This window comes from Podarcis muralis, chromosome 3, assembly GCF_964188315.1.
Source record: "Podarcis muralis chromosome 3, rPodMur119.hap1.1, whole genome shotgun sequence".
In the NCBI taxonomy this organism is placed as follows: domain Eukaryota; kingdom Metazoa; phylum Chordata; class Lepidosauria; order Squamata; family Lacertidae; genus Podarcis; species Podarcis muralis.
In genome coordinates, this window is record NC_135657.1 from 63168786 (window position 1) to 63187482 (window position 18697).

General features: G+C 42.0%; 1 protein-coding gene and 1 long non-coding RNA gene across 3 annotated transcripts in view; one reads left to right on the forward strand and one right to left on the reverse strand.

The window, feature by feature from the left end:
* ENPP1 (ectonucleotide pyrophosphatase/phosphodiesterase 1) overlaps positions 1–11294 on the reverse strand; it is a 47298-nt gene extending 36004 nt beyond the window's left edge. The window contains exon 1 of one of the 2 annotated variants that reach the window (XM_077925988.1): positions 11172–11294. In XM_077925988.1, the coding sequence (XP_077782114.1) occupies positions 11172–11204 (33 nt within the window). In that variant the 5' untranslated portion in view covers positions 11205–11294. Of the gene's footprint in view, positions 1–9910; positions 10336–11171 lie in introns of those variants that run through there. The other variant, XM_028723438.2, reaches the window with a different exon arrangement.
* On the forward strand, positions 9422–10955 carry LOC144327262 (uncharacterized). Its single transcript, XR_013392243.1, has 2 exons — positions 9422–9804; positions 10329–10955. It is a non-coding gene; the product is annotated as an uncharacterized LOC144327262 (long non-coding RNA).
* Positions 11295–18697: the final 7403 nt, after the last annotated feature.

Below are 18697 nucleotides of genomic sequence, written 5' to 3' on the forward strand. Positions count from 1 at the left end.
TCTCCCCAGAAGCAGGCGTCTTTTAATTTCGTGGCTGCTGTCACCATCTGCAGTGATCATGGAGCCCAAGAAAGTAAAATCTCTCACTGCCTCTACTTATATTTTGTCCAATTTAACAAATATCCTATCCCTCATTTGTCACAGTTTTACTACCCTCTCCCTAAGTGTGGGAAAATTTAAGCAGCCTCTCTCAGCTACAGTATTCTTCAAACAGCTGAGCTCCATTCAAATGCACTAATCCAAATTGCTTTGGAGTTAGAAAGAAAAGTTGAAGAAAGATACCAAATCTTACTCTGAACATGTGTAAAAACGTTTGACTGCAGCTGGTGGAAAATGCAAAGCAATGATTTGGAGGGGGGAGCAATTAATTGGTTTTCAAAAAGTGCAATTTGACCTTTCCATTAATTGCAGCTTCCGATTTCATTCTTGAGCAGGAGAGTCACAATGATATATGGAACTTTGGAAGAAAAATTTAGAGTTGGCTTTGGGGTTACGGAGAAAAGAAGAAAATGTTCTGGTTTATTCTGAGAGGTATTTTTGTGCTTGTTTATATTGGAACAAACAATTGTATTCAAGCCATGAGCTTTTGTCTCCTTAATGCTTCCTCTGTGTGGGAGGAAAACAGAAAGCATCACCTTGCAAACATTATAGGCAATGGCAGCAGGTGGTCAGATAAATGGGGAAACATTTTCTCATGCTAGACAATGAACACTAGGGCATAATAGTTTGGAAGATCTTCCAGATGAAAACCAATTAGACTATGAAAGCAACATGATTTTGGTCCTGATTTGCCCATGTTTGGTGTTCTGCAAATAAGCATTGTTAGAAGAAATTATGCAGTCCAAATGGTTTGAGGGTCCAAGTGTGTGTCAAGGCAGGCAAAACATTTGTGGTGGTGGTCATTACATCTTTTGTAATGTTAGTAAGGTGGTCCTAATATCTTTAAAAAACACACACACACACCTCAGAACAGAATAAAAAAAATTCCTTCCAGTAGCACCTTAGAGACCAACTAAGTTTGTTATTGGTATGAGCTTTTGTGTGCATGCACACTTCTTCAGATACACTGAAACAGAAGTCACCAGACCCTTATATATAGTGAGAGGGTGGGGAGGGGTATTACCTACGGGACCGCCTCTCCTGGTATGCCCCACAGAGAAACTTACGGTCTTCAAATAAAAACATCTTGAAGGTCCCAGGCCACAGAGAAGTTAGGCTGGCCTCAACTAGAGCCAGGGCTTTTTCGGCTGTGGCTCCGATCTGGTGGAACACTCTGTCACAAGAGACCAGGGCCCTGCGGGACTTGACATCTTTCCACAGGGCCTGCAAGACAGAGCTGTTCCACCAGGCCTTTGGCCAGGGCACAGCCTGACTCCCTCCCTCGGCAATCTTCACGGAGCTCTGGCCAAATGGCTGCCAGTGGCTTGAATTAATTAATTTTATAATGAATGATTTTAGAGTGTTGTTTATGCTGTACTTTTGTACTGTTTTATTGTTGTTAGCCGCCCTGAGCCCGGCTTTGGCTGGGGAGGGCAGGATATAAATAAAATTTATTATTATTTATTATTACTCAGGGGGAGGGGGGAGCGGTATTACTCAGAAGGGTGGTGGGAATGGCTGATCGGTGTGGTAAGCTGATTGGCTGATAGGTGTGGTAAGCTTGTTGACAACTGTTAATGACTGCAATTGGTCTTACAGGAAAAAGCAAGGGGTGACCAATTGCAATTGTAAGACCAATTGCAGTAGTTGACCAAACTGTGGGAGGCAGTGGAAGACAGGAGTGCCTGGCGTGCTCTGGTGCATGGGGTCACAAAGCGTCAGTCACGACTAAACGTCTAAACAACAAGATTTAAAAGAAGCCAACCCAGTTGAATATCATTATTTCTTAAACATATTTTGTTTAGTACCTCTGAAATTGTTGACAATTTCACACAAATTATGCAAGCCTTCAGGATATTTCATGCAAAGCAGCCATTATCACCATAACACTAACATTGTTTCCTGTAATCTGTAACCTTGGAGAAATGCATAGTTACAAAAGAAGGTCTGTATACTTTGCAAAGATCCAGAAATAATGATTTCGTTAACCAAATGCTCCGGAGTGCATGGAGTGTATTGAATAACCTAAGCCGTTGGTACTTGCATGGTGTGCTGTGTCAGGGTAAACTGAAAATTCAGGAATAACCAACACTTCCTTAGACACATATGCAGGAGGTGCCCTCTACCTTGTGTGTTTCCTTCCTGTGTGGAGTGAACTATCCAAGAGCACAGCCTTATACTTTGCCACCAGTCAGCCATGCCAATTGACAGCAAATCAATGTGCAAAAGTGCAATGTAAGTTATAGGGATATTATATACTAAACCAGAGCTGGCCCTGTCCTGCCCCAAGACAAACATATGACTGCAGTAGCATGGCATGTGGAATGCATGTGTTATATATATACATAAAATTCAGTGGTAGTAACTGCATGATAAAGAACACTTCGCATGGCTGAGACCAAACCCAGATTAGCTTGGATTTTCCAAAGAGCTAGTCTTGCCATGCTTTGAATCATGATATACTTATTTGTCAGCCACATATGGATGTCATGGTCAATCACCCTGCAGAATTTGGAAACAGTCATCCCACCACCACACCTATCCTACTGGTTGCCTGTTTATTTATTGTGTGGTTGCAGAACATACATTGCTTGAAGTCAGCCAGTGGCAGTGCTTAGTCAGTTTCTCCTGTATGAAACCATTGTGTTTGCAAATGCCTTTCAGCTTGCTTTGACCTTTAGCAGCTCAGGGTTTACTTTTAACAGAGGTAAATTTATTATTATTCCTAAACTTCACAAAGCAATATGCCGAAGGGCTAGCCTTATTAGCAGCTAAAGTGGATGTTCTCCAAAACTATTGGTATGTGCGGTGTGATTTCTACTGAAAAGAACAAGATAATTTTGAATGAATCATTGCCAGTCATTGTGAATAAGCATTCAAGTGTATATTAGGAAATTATGGCTCATTTTCATGCAGGAGCAGGCACTTAACTAATAGCTGACATATCTAAGTACAGAAAGTGCAAAAGGATTGTTTATATGGCCAAGCTCAACAGGAGAGAAACACGAAAGGTAAGACAAATTCATTCTTATTTAAGATAACTCGTCTAGATTATTTTCTTTGAATTGTTCTAGCACAATATTGAATCTATCACAACTTTCCTCTGAAAAAGATTAGTGTACCTGACTAAATAAAAGCAAGCATGGTTAGTTTGTTGTTCCTACTGCTTCAGTGCTTCCCCTTTCACCACTCTGAATTTACAACAAAACAATATGACAGGCAGCACTTCTTACATACAAAACTGGTGAGTTGTTGTTTTGCTGTCAATTTCTAAAATAGAAATACACAATAAGGAAGATGCCTTATAGCAATTCAGGCCATTGGTCCACCTTGCTTAGTACAAACTACACTGGCTGGGAGCAGCTGATCAGGATTTCAGGCAGGCATCTCTGCTAACCCTGCCTGGAGATATCAGTGATGGAACCTAGGACCGCCTCTACATGCAAAGCCGATGTCAAGTCCAGCAAAAGCTAGAGGACCACAAGTTCCCCATCTCTGTTCAGGAGGCTTATCAGATTATTAGTGAGTTGAAATCAAGAAACAGAGGACTAAGCTGTTGGAATGGTTAAGTGGGGTTCATCATGGGCTTCTTCTCTCATGGCAACAGGGCAATACTCTGCATGCTCACTCAAAAGTAAGTCCCACCATGTTCGGTGAGGCTTATTCCTAAGTAAATGTGAATAGCACTGCAGCCATGGAGATACAGGCAAGCAGGGACAAAAGCCTGCAAATGTAGGTGCATAGTCCAGAAGAGCCAACAAGTTCATTAGGAAGTTGAGGTATAAAGTTACAGCTGTACATTGCCAAAAACTGTACATATTTATTCACTGGCAAAGAACCATCTGCTCTTTGATGTGTATGCCAAAGCACATATGATTTAAGGGCATATGACTCAGGGTTGCCTCTTTCTGTTAAAAAGACGACGATTATGCATTCTGCCAGGAATGGTGTAGTTTTCCAAGGAATCACACTACTAAATGGCCCATGCTATATAATACTGGACTTGTAAATTGTGATTAATTGCTCATGTTCATATCAAACAGCATTCACTTAGAAGTTTTATTTCGAAAACACAGACAGACAGTGCTCTCCCTGCCTCCCCCAATTGAACTAGGTCTGTTAGCTCTTAGATATCCTGCCCTTTTTCTGTTAGACTAACTTTGGTATGAAATTAGTAGAGCAAAATGATTTTAATCCTGGCTCACATACTTGTATAGATGCAAACAGCACCATTCCTTCATATGGGTAGAAGTGATTGCCATCAAAAGTTCAAAGCACCCAACCAGACAGGGGTCAGTTTGGAGGGAGGGAAGAGTTATTAATACAAAAATCAGCAAACTTGGATAAATATCAGCAGTCCTGGGAGAATCTATAGAATTTGAGACTTGATAGGTAGGGGTTAAACCATCAGGAAGGAGGCCCTCACTGCATGGCTGGAGGAGATACCAATTAAATGGTTTCTGCTGATTCAGGCATGCTTATTCGTGGCTTACCTGGATGGTAAAGGAGATAAGAGTCCACTCACTCCCTTACACTTTTTGAATCCCTGTGCACCAGATCAAACCTGCAAGATAGACGATTGGCCTCAATGCTTTACAGCACATTGATATATATATATATAGAAAACTCTGATGGCCTTCTCAAGGCTTAGGAGCCACTAATGGAAACCTGGATACTAAATAACATTGGGACTCTCTTGCAGGAGGGTTATAAGGGGAATGCCAAAAAAGGGATAGGTTTGGTATCTGCACCTCTTCTGCAGAAATAAGAGTCAGCACTCTGTATATCCCCCAGACTCTCAATCTTCTATGTGGAGAAGTCATGTGGGGGCTCGTACTGGATGCAGGGTAAAGCACAAGGCACAAGGTCCCTTTGACAAGGTGACTCTTTACAAGCACAAGAACAAACCGTGTTCATTAATACCTTGGTGCATACTTTCTTTCCTTCCATACTACACTCTGCCTTATAAAAGCTTGTAACTGGAACAACTTTGTGTGGTAACATTGGTTGTTTAAAGAAAATAATAAAAATTGCAGTGGGGGGAAGAAATCAGAATGCTGTGGGCTTCTTCCAGTCCGAGATTCTATGCTCCCATGAGCATCATATGTTGAAATTGTATATCACCCTGCCTTGGGCCTGAGAGCTTGTTTCTTCTCATTCTTCCACCATAGGTTGTAGCCTGCTGTGCACTAAAACAAAATAGGGCCTTTTCCTCGTTTGTGGAATTCCCTCTCATTGGACATGCATGTGGCACTGCTACAGTTTGGAGGCGCTACCAGATTACTTGCTTTTGAGCACTTGCCCTGATAAGTTTGCAGGGAGATTAGAGAATGTTTACTAAGCATTCGTGTCTGTTGTTGCAAGATTAGACGGCATGGCATCATAGCAAGTGTATTTTCTCCTCACTTTGCTTATCACAAAAAGTACGAGCTTTTGGGGGAAGCTGGTTTCTTGCACAAGACCTCCAAATCAACTGTAATTGTGCAACCTGAGTTTGTTAGTATGTGATTGAATCCCATCCAAAAATAACAAGTCTGAAAGCACCCTGGCTTTTAGTAACACACTTCCTCACCCAGTCCTTTGGGGGAACTTGATGTAACAATGTCAGCTACAACTGATGTCATCTGCTGTCTGCTGTTATTTATTGTTGTTTGATATTTTAATTAGTTCTGCGATATTGTATTTTATAATTAACATTTAAATTACTGCAAACCACTCTGGGATCATAATTAAGAGTGGCTTAGAAACTGATGAAATAAGTTGCTGTTGTTGTTGTTATTTCAGGTATTTATATACCACTTAATATTCAAAAATTATAAGCAGTGAAATTAATGAAACAAGTCAATCAAATAATGTATAATTAAATAAATAATCAAAATATAACGGCTCCTAATCCTCCATTCTAGTCATACTCTGTTCACAGATGCAGTTCATTGATGACTAATCACTATGCAATGTCTCCATGTGGGAATATTCAAATCTTCAACGGTTCAAGACATCTACTTTTAAGCATAAAATGTTACATCAGAAGCAGTCCTGAAACAACCTTTGGTATCCCAAATACCCAGCAGTAGCTTCCAAAACACAGAACATTTCATATCAATGCACCAAACACACTACATTCCACTGTCCTACAGACACATTCATCATACTCCATTCTCTCTCTCTGCTCCTCAGCTTCCCGTCTACATTGTGTATTCTCGCCATACTGTATTCTTGTTGGAAAGGCCATTATGCAACAGTGCTTAACAACTTGATATTTTTAACAAGATCATTTAAAATGCAATCTTAACCCCCACTGCCCTGGAGTAAGCCCTGCTGAATTCAATAGGACTTGCTTCTGAGTAGACATGCTTAGGAACGCACTGTTATTGCTTCAAAGATACAGCATTGGTCCATGCATCCTCCTCCTAGAAAAGGCCCATACAGTCATGTTGGTTCATAGAAACATCCAGAGTAGAGCAATACATTTCTTAGGACCAACCAAATGTCACAAAATAGTAAGGAAGCTTTTCACTTCTTCAGAACTCTTCACCAAGCTGGACATTAACCAAAGCATTGTAGAGAAAGAGAAAAATGGCATGATGTTAAAACAAAAAAGTTTGTAGTTTTAATAGTCTAAAAGACAGAGGAGACTGAATGGAGAGTAAACTGAAGCAGACTATACAGTAAGTTGCTTTGAGTTTAATTCTTTGGAGAAAAGGGACTGATAAAATAAGAATAAGAGTAATATTGTGGACTTTATGAGATACAGAAACAGTCATGGCAGATCTTCCATTACTTTGAAAATATAAAATCTAGTCATTACTTAGATCTGGGGTTTCTTCATGTTATCCATTCCATCATTCTTTCTTCTCTACTATACTGTAGAACAGCAACATATTCAAGATACAATATGACTAACTTTACAAAGGTCATAGTCCATACCTCAAAGGTTTTATGGCCTACTGTGCACAACCCAATTAATCAGTTTAGAACCTGACAGCAGGTGAGTCTTCATATTTTAGTCATATAGCCAAGCATCTTAATTGCTCATTATGTTACAGAACAGATTGGGAACATTTGACCTAGAGAGGGAAAGGCAATCCTTTTTAAATTGATATGTACTTCTATTTTTAAAAATTGTAAAGGCTTGAGGAACAATTCTCACACCTGCTGCACACATGATACCATAGAGAGCCAGTGTGGTTTAGTGGTTAAGAGCGGTAGTCTCGTAATCGGGGGAACCGGGTTCGCGTCTCCGCTCCGCCACATGCAGCTGCTGGGTGACCTTGGGCTAGTCACACTTCTCTGAAGTCTCTCAGCCCCACTCACCTCACAGAGTGTTTGTTGTGGGGGAGGAAGGGAAAGGAGAATGTTAGCCGCTTTGAGACTCCTGAAGGGGAGTGAAAGGCGGGATATCAAATCCAAACTCCTCCTCTTCTTCTTCTTCTTCTTCTTCATAAAACAAGTGGAGAGTAAACCAATTCTAAAAGTTTATTTGCCAGGTTCAGCAATTATATTGGCAATTGTGGGTAACTATGGGTGTTTCAAAATACTGTAGGCACCAGTTTTGTTGAAACATGATGCAAGCCAGTGCTATTTTTCTAGAAATTGGGGTGCCAGAACTCACCATGAACTTCTCCCTTGTTCTCTTATACTAATACTACTACTATGTTATTATTTATACCCCGCCCATCTGGCTGGGTTTCCTCAGTCACTCTGGGTGGCTCTCAGCAGAATAGTAAAAACACAATAAAACATCAAAAATTAAAAACTTCCCTACATGGGGCTGCCTTCAGGTGTCTTCTAAAAGTCAGATAGTTGTTTATTTCCTTGACATCTGAGAGAGGGTGTTCCACAGGGAGGACGCCACTACCAAGAAGGCCCTCTGCCTGGTTCCCTGTAACTTTGCTTCTCCCAGTGGCAAAACCTCCCAACTGAGAGGTGTCAAAACTGAGTTCTGGTGAGTTTCAGCTGAGAAAAAGCCCTGATGCAAGCTATTTGAGTTGCAACAAACATTTCTTCAGACAGTTCTCAGCTAGATACCTAGCAGGATTCCATTCCAAACAACCTTCTTAAGAGCCAGATAGATAAATTCCAAAAGATTAGACATATCTAATCACACACACACAAACCCATGCAGTTCTGCCTGCACTTCATCACTTTAGCATACTAAACAATGAGACAAAACCAGGGCTAGGACTTTTCAAACAAACATCAAAGATATCTCTGTTACAAGTCAAAGGGACTGTAATCCACTAAAGAGATTTAAGATTCCACACTCAAATCCTGAGATGGTGAAGGCTATGGTATCTCCAGGCTTTAACTACTACCCATTGAGCTGGGTCCAGAAGTGTGACTCACTCTTAAGAGCAGAACACTGCTGCATCAGATGTTCTCCTCTGGGACAGCCCTGACCCCAGCTAAGTATCTCAGAAAAGGAGTAAATGTGTAGAGGGATATATTAGCACACTTTCCTCCAGAATTCCATGTAAAGCGAAGTTCTCAAAAAGCGATTCTGTTTTATCAGATTTTCCATCAAAATATGATGAAGAAAAATGCTCAGTTCACCACTGGCATCACACTATGTAATTGACAGATTAAGAAAGATGGGTCAGCAATGGGAGTGGACATAAGGCATAATCATGCAGGGCAGTGTAGCAGCACAGCTGCATCTTAATATGACACTCACTGTCTTTGTTTGTTATTTTCCCACTTCATCCCAAGAACAGGTTATAATATAATCTTAACTCAGTTCACCTTCAAACCATTCCTTTGAAATAAATTATGCTGCAGTTTACACATGCAGAAGGCCACTCCTCTGTAATGTGCAGTAATTAATCTGGAATAACTCTCACTACTTCACTGTGATAGTCAGTAATGCAGATTGCCATCCTCATTATCCCAGATGAGCTTGCATTAGAAAGGTGGGGCAATCCAACTTGCAACTACTACTCTAAAGTCAAGTGCCAAGGAAAGTTTAAAGAGTGCAAATACCATACTAGACTCTTGAATATTAATTCACAGACACAAATCGTTGGCAATGTCAGCTATTAAGTCCAGTGTATGGCGAACCACCATTTCACCACACACCAAAGTTTTTCAATGCCCCAATATTAGTGTGTTTAAATCAGCTGGCTCCCTACTAGTGAATACTTTCAAAAAGGAAGATGCTGTGGTTAAAGCATATCTGGCGTGCTCCTAACATCCTCTGCTGTCTGATGCAACACATGCAGGTGTGGAATGTGAGTAACCAATGTCGAGGAAATTTAATTCTGCACATGCTCGGGGCACCTGGTTCTTATTCACTTGTTGCTTCACATGTTACGGCACTGAATCATTGCAGTGAAAATTGTAGGTGGCCAATTTCAAACCTTCTCTCTCTCATACACACATAGTATTTTCCCCTGTATTGGGAGGAGATGACTTGCCAAAGGTCAGGCAGCATGTTTGTTGTTCCTCCTAAATTAAAGGCATCCCACTCGGTGAAGCTGTGCTGATGCCTAGGTGCTTTAGCAAAGCCTGCGTCACTTTAGGATGCCAGCCACATCGTTTGGGTCCCTTAGCCAGATTCACAGAGTGGCCCAAGCAAATATTTGCTTCTCCCTCTGCAAAAAGACGAAGGTCACCAACCATCACTTTGGAAAGCTTGCCTTCGCCCAGCGAGCTGGTGACTGCGTGGAAGAGAAGCGTCCCCTTGGAGCCTCACGACAGCCCTGCGAGGTAGGCTACTTTGCCGGCCGGGGGACGGGTTTTGCGCCCGCTCCGTCCCCGGGTCTCTCGAGGCGCCTGGCTCCGGAGCGGGGAGGGGGGCGGCGAGTCTCCTTACCAGGGAGAGGACTTTGTAGGGGTTGGGCTCCTTGACTTTCGCCCTGAGCGCCGCCGCTTTCTCCGGCTCGTCCGCCACCTCCATAGCCGCCAGCATGGGCACCGCGGCGGAGTTCTTCTTCTCCGGCCCGTCGCTGCCGAAGCCCTTCTCCAGCGGCGGAGGAGCCACCTTGGCTTGGCTGTTCTCCATTCTCTCGCCCGGCGCCTCCTGCGCCCTCGGCTAATAAAAGGGCCGTGGCTCCGCCCCCTGCCTGGCTTTGGCGGGCTTCCCTCAGGCCGCGCGAGGTGGGCGAGGGAAGAAGTCGGCGCTCCGGGTTCCTGGGGTTCCTGCCTCCCCTCCCCCCGCCCCCACCCTCTGGCCGCGCGCGCTCTCTGGGGAGCCCGGTGGCTTTTTCTTCTTCCCCCATTCGTGTTCGCAGGAGCCTTCCTCTGACGCGCACCCTTCCCGGGAGATGAAGAGGAGCCTGTGCTGCTGGTCCCCCTGAAGGAGCTTTCTAGAGGACGGGCATCATCATCACCACAAAGGCTTTATTATATATCTGTTAGGAAGCTGAGAAGATGGCAATGTGTGGCTCCAGAAGCAGGCGGCGCAGGAAGGTGACCGGGGTTGTTTACACGGGAGAGTGTGAAGAGGCAGCGTTTTCCTCTGCGGAGAGGAAGGGAAAGTGGGTGGCTGGGCGAGGGGAAGACTTCCAGCCTTCCTATTTGCACAGGTTCTTCCAGAAATCACACTCACCTCTCCAGGCGAAAATGGAACAGAAAACGGACAAAAAAGATGGAAAGGCATCATCCAAAGATGGAACTGACTTTTTTGTCCCCCATGGACCACTTGGGAATTGGCTGATGAACACTTAATGGTTTTTCTGCCTGTTGTAGCAAGTGCCATGTGCTGTGCTAGGTGTTATATGATAATTATTTTTCTCCCCACTGTCGTATGTTATTGTATTACAGTTTGCATTTCACATAATTCAAATGGTAGTTCAATAACATGCAATACAATAAATAATATACAATAAAAGAAGCAATAAAGATTCAAATAAAATCAAGATGAATATTTAATGCAAGATATGCCATGGGCCACCAGAATGAGGCTTGCAGACTACTGGTGGTCCGTGGATCACATTTTGGGAACCACGGTTTGGGAACTATGGGAAATAGTTGTTTATTGCATACCATCTCTAAAAATAAAACCCGAGGCCTATCTGATGTTCATCTTTGTCTCCCACATCCAATAAGAAACAGTCTTGCAAATGCAAACTTACCTTCCTTGAAGTTTCTGCTACAGTTTGATGCATGGTTACTTGGAAGTGATCCCCACTGAACTAAGACATTACTGCAGAGGAAACATGCTGTGTACATAAGAGCTGGCTGCTCCTTTTGTAAATGCACATGGAACACACACCTGTTATATATATATATATACACACACACAGAGAGAGAGAGAGAGAGAGAGAGTTTTGTTTCCTTTTTTCTTTCTTTGCATACACTCAATAACACTGCCAATGACATCATTATACAAATCTATGGTGAGACCACACTTAAGAACACTGCACAGTTCTGTTTGCCTCACCTCAGAAAGGACATTGCAGAGTTGGAAAAGGTTCAGAAAAGGGCAACCAAAATGCTCAAGGGGCTGGAGCAGCTCCCCTATGAGGAAAGGTTTGCAACATTTGACACTTTGTAATTGAGCTAAAAGGGACATGGTTGGTGCTGTGATCTAAACCACTGAGCCTCTTAGTCTTGCCGATCGAAAGGTCGGCAGTTCGAATCCCAGCAACGGGGTGAACTCCCATTGCTCGGTCCCATCTCCTGCCAACCTAGCAGTTCGAAACACACAGTGCAAGTAGATAAATAGGTACTGCTCTGGTGGGAAGGTAAATGGCGCTTCCGTGCGCTGCTCTGGTTTAGCCAGAAATGGCTTAGTCATGCTGGCCACATGACCCGGAAAGCTGTCTGCGGACAAACGCCAGCTCTCTCGGCCTGTAAAGCGAGATGAGCACCGCAACCCCATAGTTGTTCGCGACTGGACTTAATTGTCAGGGGTCCCTTTATCTTTACCTAATTGAGTTAAAAGGCAAGAAGGGGAGGGGGCATGATAGAGGAGCTGAATGTTGGAAGATTCAGGAGCAGTAAAAAGAAAGCACTTCTTCATATACAGACTATGGAATTTGCTCCCACAAGGTGGGAGCTTGCTTTAAAAGATTAGACAAATTCAGGAAAGATAAGGTTATCAATGACTACTAGCCATGGTGACTATGTTCCGGCTCCACTATCCAGAGGCAGAATGCCTCAGCATACTAGTTACTTGGAATCACAAGTGAATAGATCACTGTTGCACTGAGGTCCTGCTCTGGGGCTTCCTATAGGCCACTATGAAGCAGGATGCCAGACATGATGGACATTCAGTCAAATCCAGCCGGGCTCTACTTTTTTTAACAGTGCTGGTTTCTCTGGCCCTTGTTTATTTGTTTATTTACATTGCCTTGAACATTTGCAAACAGCGTGTGGGGAAATGCAGTGGGGAGATGGCTGTGAAGCTGCTTATAGCCATGGTGCAATTAATTAAAGGCTGGAGAAGGTGAAAGAAGCTAGGGGAAGAACAGAGGGTTTCAGCTAAGGTCTACCAACACTCTGCCATCCCTTAGTCACTAGACCTTTTATCTGATGCCATTTATTTATTTATTTATGCTTGCTTGCTTGCTTGCTTGCTTGCTTGGAGAATTTGTTCCCACCCCCCCAAAAAAATCCTACAGAAGCCCATGGAAAAGTCTTTACATACTTCTCAGGACTGAACAAAATAGTCAAAGTCACCACATAGCAAAGCCCTGTGCAGAGGAGCAACAACATTTGCGCAAAGACTTCACATATACCACTTAAAACAATTTTGAGTCTCTCTACCACTGTTGTGCATGTATGAAAGTTTAAAACTGCAGTTTCGAAATACTTTTTCCTCAGGTTTGTAAACTTATTGACAGCCATTTGGGAAGTGGATTTGCAACTGTATTCCAACCTTCCTGGTTTGTTCTGTCACCTTTGCACTGACACTTGTTGCCTTCTGAAATGCATTTTTAGTCCTCCATTCATAATTTTTCCCCATCTGGATAATGGAACTAACATCCATCTTACTTAAAGCTTAAAGGGAAAGAAGCAACATAAGCCGTATTTACATTTCTCTCAAAAAAGGAAACAAAAACCCCCACACCCATATGTAATTTTCAACATTTTCTAGGTACTGGACATTTCACAAGCCCTTTTAAACTTTTGAACTGTATCTTCTTTCTTTTTATGATGTTGTTCTATTTGACTGGCTGTGCTAAAATTATATTAGCTATGTTCAGAAATGAACACTGCTGGGCAAGGATGAAAACCACAGTAGCTGGTACAAAGGCCAAGCAATACATATGCAAATTCCATTTATGAAATTTCTATGAACCTTTTCTAGGAAGTTAAAGAGCACTTTGTATGAGAGCAAACATTACCAGAAATTATCTGTTTGGTTTAACACTATAAAACGATATGTTTAACATTCTATAAATGTATATTTTTTATGTTTGTCTAAAAAGATATAATTAACAAAAATGTTTTTAACTATCTGATGGCTTTTGCTGTTCAACTGACTCTCCAGAACATTAACTCTGATATTATGTCAATGGGACTGGACTGCAATACTATGTATACTTACCTGGGAGTAATCCCCATTAAACACCATTGGATTTTCTTCTGAAAATACATGCCTAAGATTGCACTGTAGAGATATGGTTGACATTCTTGTGTGTCAGCCTAAATGGTTTTTGGATCATGCTTGCCAAACAGCACATCAAAAATTATTAACACCAATGGGCTTTCAGTAAGTAATTTGTAGACCAACCCCATGTTGCCTGAGGTTTCTCAGGTCACCAGAGTGACATGGTTGGAATGGTGCTATAGTGGCTTCCATACTGCAAATGTGGTATACCTGATGGTGCTTTTGTAAAATTATACGACAAAGGGCTGTGTGTGTGTTTTTGTGTGTGTGCTTAAATCCAAATCCCCAATTGTTGGAGTTTTTTCTTATCAATAAACTAACCATCTTAGTTTCGTCTATATTATTTACTGTACTTATGGGTGATGGCCAATGTTAGTCATACCCAGAGCAGCCTCGTTGAAATCGTTTGATTTAAGTGGCTTAAATCCATTGATTTCAATGAGCCTACTCTGAATATGACTTCAGTGGAGATCACCCTATGTGTTTACTTACTTGAATAATGTGTATACTTCAGCCTATTTGGATTTCACAGTGGTGTACAACAATTTGATCATAATGCAGTAATAAAACAGCTGAAATGCTTGAACCACATTAAAACACCAGCAATTCAAAGTGTCCGGGTAAATAAGAAAGTTTTTGCCTGATGCCAGAAAGATTGCACCATCAGCAGCAGTCAAACATCTTTAGGGAGGGCAATAAGAAATGTGTATACGGTAATTCACAAAAGGCAATAATAGTAGTCTATCTATGACAGCGATGAGGTCTCTGCTGAAGCTCCATCTCAGGGTGTTGGATTACATCAGCTCTCACTGCGTTTCTTTCTCTGTGTTTTCCTAAGGTAAACATTGCCATAACTATTTTTAATTCTAGCATAACTTCCTGAAAATGAGTCTTGTTAGGAAAATGAGCTCAGCAACTTTTATTCAAGCCATTTAGAGTTTTGCACTACATTAGACTTCCCAATTAAGCCTTGGTGTCATGGACAACTAATGCAGTATGTGAATAAATATTAAAAATATTTCTGTTAACTTGCTCAGATTCCTACAAAAACCTTTTCATAGTAGTAAATGGGTCCATTGATCTTCTCAGAGGCATCATATGAGATATCAGTAGGAGGAAGGAGGCAATGATGGTAAACAGCTTTCCAGAAAGGGTAACAGCCCTTGCAGTGCAATCTTACGTACTCATAAATAAGTCCCATTAAGTTCAGTACCAGTTGCAAATAAATAAATTTCAGTGGGTTGCACTCTCCTCCAGACTCTAGGGGAAGACTCTTGTGTAAGATGTCTGCTACTGTCCTTCTATAATGAGCTCATTTCCAAGGATTGTGAGACCTTCCTTTTTGTTAGTCTTTGCTCTTCAGGTTTTCCTCACATTTGTCACCAGACGGGAGAGGAACCAATTTAGTCCAAATGTCAGCAAGGTGATATTTTGGTGGCAACCTTCTCAAACCTCACTTGATATAAACAATGGTATCTATTTTCATCTGGAAGATGCTGGAAGGTATGATTAAATGGTTTGTGAATTGCAGTTTCAAGACTTCCGAGGCCATAGGGTGATATTTACTACTGAGGTGGGGAAAAGCAAAAATCTTTTAGAAGAGAGCTAAAGCCAGAAGTTCCACAAATTCAATGTCCAGTTTACTCCTCAGAAGTGAGAAAATAACATCTGGAATCACTGGAATTTTGTGGGTTGCAGGGTTTTTCTTTTTCTTGAAGAGTTGTGAAACGGTACGAGGGGACATATTGATGTTTCTGTGGTGTTAGGACATCTTGTTCTGATCATCTTGTTCTCGTTTAGTTGGGGAGGATATGAGTGGCATGTTCAGTATTCATTAAGAGTCACCATGATGGTGAGTGCGTGTTCTACTGCTTCTGAGTTCTGCATAACCAATGCCAGTTGTAGAAGATCCGCTTCATTTATGACACAGCTTGCTACCAGACAACTTGTTTATTGAACTTCAGGATTTGTTTGCACAAAATATTCAGGAACTTATATGATTCCAAACAGTCATTTTGATTTTTCGGTAGGTGGATAGTGTTTTTGAGGTTACCAGCATGAGTTTGACCAAACTGCGGGAAGTAGTGGAGGACAGAGGTGCCTGGCGTGCTCTGGTCCATGGGGTCACGAAGAGTCGGACACGACTAAACGACTAAACAACAACAACAAGATTATATTACAGTGCATCAAGCAATTGTCATCCTCCCACTTTCCCAGCTGTTTCCCCAACATTTTCCTTACTGGAAAAATTCTGATTCTTTTTGGAAGTGGGTTTGTTGCAAGTGAATTCCACCCCACAAATAGTGATATTCTGGAAGTGGCAGCAGTAGATTTAGGGGTGAAGCTAACATTAACTGAATATTTTCTGTGAACAGAATCAGTTTCAAGCACACCGTATGAGCCTAGGAAAGCCTTTTGATGAGTAAGTCATACTAGGAATTCTAAATAATTTGAAGGTCATACCACAATTGAAATGCCATGCAATTTTTTTTCCAGATGTCTCTGCCTCAATTTGACTTTGGTACAACCATAAATAAATCATCTCTGTATAGCAGAGGGCTTCCAGACAGATGTTTATCATGGGATCAAAGCTGTTAATGCATGCATTTTTTTCCACAACTTTCACATGATGTCGTTGAAATCAAATGTGAGTCCCTATTTTCCCTTCATTTAATCTGGATTGACCCTTTCTCTTGAAAATTCCATTTAAAAACCGTCACCAGTTTTCAGATACCAGAATGATTTGTTTGCAGCTATTTACAAATTTGCAGATTAATCCTCCATCTGAAAGTACTCGTAAACTAGTGAAATAACTTTTGACACAGTGACTTTGACACAGTTGAGTCTCAGTGCACAAATAATCTGTTAACACCTCTGAATTCTAAAGTTGCAACACAGACTTAGGGAGCATTTCATTAATGGCTTCTTGTGATTCCAGGAAAGTCATCTCACCCTGGGAAAAGCTTTATGCATTGCCTACAGATAGATGCTGGTGTCCATGAAATGCTCGAAAGCAATGGCCATGCAAGCATTACATTTAAACTTTTGCTCAGTCCAGAAAAAAAGATGTGAGTCCAATCCTCTGCAACTTATTCAGAAGAAAGTGCCACTGAGTTCAATAGGATTTGCTTACAACTAGCAGCCAATTGTATCATGAGCACAAAGAAAACCCATCTGCGGCAGGTCCTTATATCCCAGAGGAAGAGCAAAACCAAAGGTCAAATGTGACAATGCGCTCCTGGGATTAGCAGACCACAGCCAAGCAACAGGAACAGTCCCATAAATTCAGGCTTCCCTTTACAATTTTACTAGACAGATCAATGGTAGATCATAGACAGATCAAAGACTAGACAGATCATACACTGACATTTCAGAGTCCTATTTTCAGCCAATGCTCATGTAGAACACTCGCTGTCTGCTCATTTAGAGCAGAGATGGATTTCATAAACAATCCCTCTGGATTGCCTGTGATTAGTTCCATATAATAGAGATGACAAATCAATGTAAGCTTCCTTTAGGCAACATTGCAGCTCTCTCAGCCATGCGATATGGAGGTGCTGACAGGGAAGGTGTGGCAGCCCCAGGGCATGCTGGGGAAAGAGCAGCAGGAGGTCTGACTCAAGACTGGCAGATGCATCTCAGCTCTCCATATCTGACCTGCCACTTCTCTGAAAGTGCCCTGTCCTAGCTTTTGCCACAATGACCTTACCTTACCTGTTGGACTGCAGCCTAGAGCAAAGGAGTGAAATGCTGATTAGGGGCTCCCCAATATTGTAAGGGTGGGGTGTTTGAGACCAGCAGGTGGGATGATACCCTTTGAAGCAGTAAGTTGCCTGCCAATTGTTATCCTTACATGGGAATGTAGACTAGAAAATGATGGGGAACATTCACTGCCATTATGCATATTTAATCAAAGAGTATTATTATTAAATAAGGAGTCAATCAAATAATAAAGGAAAAGTCCAGTTTACATGTTAGGGAACCTCACCTGGGGCACAATTATTAGTGTCTCAAATCCACTGAATATCAGAATGCTGAAAATGATACTTAGATGTTGCCAACACTCACACCTGCATTTCCTGATTTTTAGACATTTCACAATCTGGGATTGTCAGTAGTCACTTATAAATGCTGACAATCATCACATTTATGACATCCATTGCAACACAAGTGCTACAGCACACACCACTTCTATCAAAAGGCGTAGTGCCTGCTGCTAATTTTCTCTGCGTGGTTTTACAGAAAATAACTGGGGTATTGGATATAACAAGTTCTGAGACTTCTCCAGCGTCACTTCATTTAAAAAAGATATCAGAGACCAATGCCTGCCAACAGCCACAGCAGTCACTGCAGTACATAGCAAACAGAGGGGTTCCTGTTTATGCAAGCCACAGGGGGTCTCTGAAGATGAGGAAGTTAATTACATGAAAACATAGTGGGGGGCCTGTTTAAAAAACCAGTTTTTCTTGGCACTTTGGTAGGGTCACAAAATCAGACACTTGGAAGTAAACTCAATATTTCGCAGCACAATTCAAAGTGTTGGTGCTGACCTTTAAAGCCCTTAACCGCCTCAGTCTCCACCCCCATCATTCAGCTCGGACACTGAGGTCCTCCTCCAAGGGCCTTCTGGCAGTTCCCTCACTGCAAGAAGTGAGGTTACAGGGAATCAGGCAAAGGGCCTTCTCGGTAGTGGCGCCCACCCTGTGGAATGCCCTCCCATCAGATGTCAAGGAAATAAACAACTGGAAATGTCTTACCAGTAAGCTGTGTTCTAAAGTTAGCTGAACTCTCTAAGCGGCCAGGAGAAATTTTACAAAGGCAGAGGATCCCCAGTAGTTGCACTGGGTTGTGGAAGTATTTGGCTGGGCTAGAGGTTTAAGGAATTTGGCCGGAGGTAAAAACCAGCGAAAAACTAGTGTCATCAAGCCACTTTAAGACCTGGACGTAGGTCTCTGTATCCCCTTATAAGCCTAGCACCCACCTTAATAAACCATCAATCTTTGTTTAAACTTCATCCTGTCTCTTGCGTAGGTGTCCATCTCA